Here is a 4,751-nt window from a genome sequence, read left to right on the forward strand (position 1 = left end):
CTATCCGATGAAACGGTGACCTGCAAGAGCAGAAAAGCAACGTTGTTGAACCCACCCCCATTGCCCCTTCGACAGGAATATCCGGAACCCCCGAAAAGTTTAAAACAAACAAAAAAAAAAAAAAAAAAAAAAAAAAAAAAAAAAATCAAAGGAAGCAGGCGTTCTCGCGACCAGGCAATAAACCGACCCAAGGATATTATAAACAAAGAAAGAATAGAAAGTTTGTGAAGAAAAATAAAGGGAACAAGAGGAACAACAATTTGGCGTCGACCAAATAGAAAATAGAAGCGGATATAGCCAGAAAATAGAACGAGGAGATAGCAGCGAAGGGGGAAAAAAAAGGAAAAAGAAAAAAAAAAAAAAAAAAAAAAAAGAACGCCAATCTGTTCTACCCAGTTGGATATATCACAACTTTTTTGAGAACGAAAACGATGAAATCCCAATACCTAACTCCATTGGGTACTAACAGTACACATTAGGAAGGCGAACGTAACGGTATATCGGCAGTTAAGAACGCGTTGGGGACCGAGATTCAGCACTGTTTTTAGGTCTGATATTTGGTCCCAGCGAGGAATGTTTATTATTGCCAGCTTTCCGAGTTAGTTTTGCGTAATGAAGGCCACAGGCGTTGCAGAGAGTTCGAGCGCCATCCGGTCCTCGTCTCCACTCAGGAGTTTCTGCTCGATTACAGCTATGGCATCGGCCAGGTGGGGCCGCCTTCTGTAGATGTCGTTAGTTCTGCCCAGGGTGGGTAGGGAGAATTAACGTTGTACGTTGAATAGGTAAACGATATGCGGTGTTCAAGAGAGACGAGATAAAAAAAAAGGGATACATACCCCTCGGCGCTTCTTAGTATCACCGCCTGCAAATCCACCACCACTTTTGTAATCTTCCCGATACGGAGCTGCTTGTTCCTCATTACGCGCGCCGTTAGCTTTGTAAGCTTGTCGCTGAGCTCGTTGCTCCACCTGCTGATCCGCTAACGCCTGCTCAACAGCCAGCCCTCGAATCCTAGCCAAGGCGTCAGATGTTCGGCGAATCGTCTGTGCAATATCATCGATCTCCGATAATTGTGGTATCAACCCTACAACAGGCCCAGACCGATTACTTTGGTGGGCTTTGGCACCAAAATGTCTAGCAAACTCAACTACTCTGCTGCCAGCTTCAACAATCTGCTCAAGTGTTAACCAAGAGTATTATGCCTAAGTATAGAAAAGAGACCCACCTCATGATAAGACGATTCCACATCATATACATCAAGCTGTCGTTTAACAGTTTCGCTGTGAGGGGCGGCGGTGCCATTACTTGCCCTGATGCCCCCTTGTTGATCCATGCGGGCCTTATCGATACCGTTTTGGTTCCAAGGGTGAACCAAGCCTGGGCGTGTTTCATAAGGTCCCAGGAGGGTACTGCATCGAAGGTGGAGTGTTATGACCTGGGCCGCTATACGGTGCTTGTTGTGGGTATGGTGCATACGAAGGGTGCGAAGACATCAGCGCCGCAGAAGGTGATGCGCTGAATTCGTAAGTGGAAGATTGCGAGTTTGTAAGCGAGGATGTCCCTGTTTTACAACTTTGGGTTGGTGATTTCCCAGAGCTTAAGGATGGGACTGATCGATTGTGAGATTCCTGCGAGTGGGTTGAAGCAAAGCTGGCTCGCTGTCCTTCGGGACGGGGAGGTATGCCAGGGGCACTCGAATGTGCATTGAATGGGTTATCCCTTGAAAATAGTGATGAGATTGAAAACGGATTGGGAGGACCAGAAGGCACATCTGCACCCACACGAGCAACAGCAGTCGGCGGGATAGAAATCGATACAGGCGGGTGTCCTGAGTTAGATGAAGATGAAGGTGGGTGAGGAGGATAGGGCAGAGTGTGGCTGCCTAATGCCTCGTGTATAGAAGGGAGGGACTGTCGTTGAACGGTGTGCTGAGGCTCGCTGGAGGTTTTCTGTTCCTTATTTTCGTCTCCGGGATACCTGATGTCTCCAGGAGAGGCCTCTGCGGATCCGCCTAGAGTCGATCTAGGTGTTGCAGATGTCATATAGCCAAAAGGGGCATGGCCTGGATGATTGGCCATTGTCAAACTGGAAACAGACAATCCTGCCGTTGCGGATGGGAATTGTGCACTGTTGTGTTGACGGTCCTTGCTGGCGGTTTCTAAATCCAACTGTCCTATTGACGGTAAGGAATCTCTATGTGCATCGCCATGATGTAAGCCGCCGCGAAGCTCCTTGATACCGTCCTCTTCTCCTCTCGGTGATTGGAATGGTGCGGTTGTCGACCCTGAAACTCCATAGACGGGCAGATACCTACCCGTATCCACTGTGACCATATTGCCCGGGATATATTTGTGACTTCGTCGAGCTCCTGAGCGAAATCAAACCGACATAACCGACCAAGTACGCTCAATCACCCCCCCACCCAAAGCAAGTCCCAAAAACGTTTGCTGCCTTCACTTTAATCTCCGGGCACCATACGGAGTTGCTGCCGCTAACCGTTGACGACCAATTTCTCTGCTTGCACAATGATCTCAACCGAGCGGGAAGAGCTGCTCAGGTGCTCCAACGTCACACGACGCCAAGTTCTCTAGACTAACAGACAAATATATCGTATCGAAAAGAGCATTAGGTTATCTCCAAGCAAAAAAAGTAGAAGCTGTTCCTTGCGGATCTTTTCTCCTCGTTCAGTGTAGAAGATTCGGGACCGAAACAGAATGAAGGGACGGGAATGTACTATAATAATAACTGGGGCGGCTGTGGGGCCGGAGGCAGTGTCAAAAGGCAATTTGGGTTTGTTCGTTTATATGGACAATGAGAGAGCCTGCGGCTTAAGATTTATGTGAAGAAAAATTGACAGGAGAGCAACCCAATCTGGAGCGGCGGGGCGGAAATGATCAGATCAGATCAGTTGGTGCAACAAATCCTGCTTTGTCTGGTTTAACAAGTAGTAATAAATAAATCACCTCCTGTTTTTACCCAGGAAACCAGGCCTGAAGCTACCAAACCAACATCTACCGGGGTTTCGTCTCTGGAAGAACTGCCATATAGAACCAAGGTTGCCGCCGGGGAAACAGCAGAATATGGGTCGTTGGTGAACTGGGGGGCAATGAACCAAATATGGAAGCTCTCGACCGATAACCGAGTAGGGCAACGCACTTTCGAGGACAGAAGCATGCAAAATCGACCTGCCGGACAAGAAGATGAATGCAAAAGAGTGGTGGGAGAGAGCGAGCATAAAACGGGGTGGACAGTGGACTAAAAGAAGATGAACAGCTTCGAGCTACGACGTCTGCGTGAGCCAGAGATGCAGATGGCAGGTCCAGTATGGTACGTACCGTACGTCTGCCCAGACGGGCTGAGACTGAATCTTTAAAGGTACACGTACCCCGTAATAAAACGCATCCCCCGGTCCTGGAGGGATGATTGTATTTTACCAGTGATGTATGTATTGTATCGCGTGGCGTAGGGTTTCGGCGTATTTCCAGCAATCGATATTTCAAAACAAGATCCTCCAGCGGGTACGGAGTACAACGGCTAGAATAAGAATAAATGAAGGAACTAAGTTAATGATAATAACCGATAATTATAGTAGTAATAGGCTCTTTGATATCAGACGGGGTAAATTCGATGATCAGTGTCCAAGATACGGATGATCATAGTTACCTCTCCCCAGGTTTTGAAGACAGGACTGAACATTGATCAGATGGATGCTCCTAATGGCAACCGAACGATTTGTTCCAATTTCCGCGTGTTGAGAGTTCTAAGACGGCCCATCAAGGGTCCTCGTTGGCAACGGAATGCCTGAATGGTTTAACTACGTTTCAAGGTTGCAGCACGACAACCCGCTGCCAGCTCACCGTGAGCGAGCCACAAGCAAAATAATTATGGGCGTAATATTTTCTTGGGATGTCCATATGTATGCAGCTCCTTTTCGTTTTGTCTCAACCCGCAATAAACAGGTGGAAGTTGCCGCTCTGACGGAGAACCTGATAAAATCGGGCTAGCTTGATGGGTCGCTGTTGTCAATCCAGCTAGTGGCCTTATTCAGTGTGGGCGCCTGGTAGGGGACAACAGGATTAGGGGAGGCAGGGATCCTTGAGAAGAGAAATAATGCCCTTGACGTCGATTTTGCTTCCAGGTGGGGCAGGCAGATACGTTCGAATAGATCCCAGCAGAGAAGATCGATGGATCGTATGCCATGCCGCATATGGAAAAGTGACTTGGGGGCGTGCACAGGGTTGCGATGTTTAAAAAGCAATCTCAATGCGAGATCCTAGACAGTAGGACTAGTAGACCAGTGGCTTGAACAGGCCGGAATATCATAATATTTTAGCGAGGCAGCGCTTGACTCTAGCGGTGCACCCCCTTGGTCTCATGTCCATTTCTCTGAACGTGCCGGTCTATACATAGTAGATATCAGACTCTCACGCAGCGAGCGGATAATGGTTATCATGAGAAGAGGTTCGACAGACCCCCGTGCGTACCGCCAAGCCACACGGCCTAACTCGGCTCTGTAAGCGGTATTTCATCTCTCGTTAGTTAGCGGTGTAACATGTCAAGAAAATTACAAGTTTTGAAACTGGCGTAAAATTCATCCCAACGGGCTGCACAACAACGATCAACGGCCACAGCGGAGCGCACTAAAACGTTCCAAGATTTCGCAACAGTTCGAAAGATTCAAAAGTTGGCTAGGGTTGCACCTTGCCACAAGTCAGTGTCAGGTCAGAACCAACACAAGTGTGGTGACAGAG

The 4,751-nt window shown here is 48.2% G+C and overlaps 2 protein-coding genes across 2 annotated transcripts; one reads left to right on the forward strand and one right to left on the reverse strand.

The window, feature by feature from the left end:
- Positions 1–507: 507 nt before the first annotated feature.
- Positions 508–2,333, reverse strand: HCAG_01124 (predicted protein; the record flags this gene model as incomplete). Its single annotated transcript, XM_001544028.1, has 4 exons — positions 508–720; positions 837–1,172; positions 1,226–1,409; positions 1,477–2,333. 4 exons carry the CDS (start codon positions 2,331–2,333, stop codon positions 508–510), a joined length of 1,590 nt encoding a protein of 529 aa, XP_001544078.1.
- A 395-nt stretch (positions 2,334–2,728) lies between these two features.
- On the forward strand, positions 2,729–3,653 carry HCAG_01125 (predicted protein; the record flags this gene model as incomplete). The annotated part of the gene is made up of 5 exons (XM_001544029.1): positions 2,729–2,794; positions 2,981–3,243; positions 3,274–3,327; positions 3,376–3,441; positions 3,590–3,653. The coding sequence occupies 5 exons, from the start codon at positions 2,729–2,731 to the stop codon at positions 3,651–3,653; spliced, it is 513 nt and encodes a 170-aa protein (XP_001544079.1).
- Between the last annotated feature and the right edge of the window lie 1,098 nt (positions 3,654–4,751).

The sequence above is a fragment of the Histoplasma capsulatum genome, genomic scaffold (genome assembly GCF_000149585.1).
Source record: "Histoplasma capsulatum NAm1 scaffold_1 genomic scaffold, whole genome shotgun sequence".
NCBI classification, from domain to species: domain Eukaryota; kingdom Fungi; phylum Ascomycota; class Eurotiomycetes; order Onygenales; family Ajellomycetaceae; genus Histoplasma; species Histoplasma mississippiense.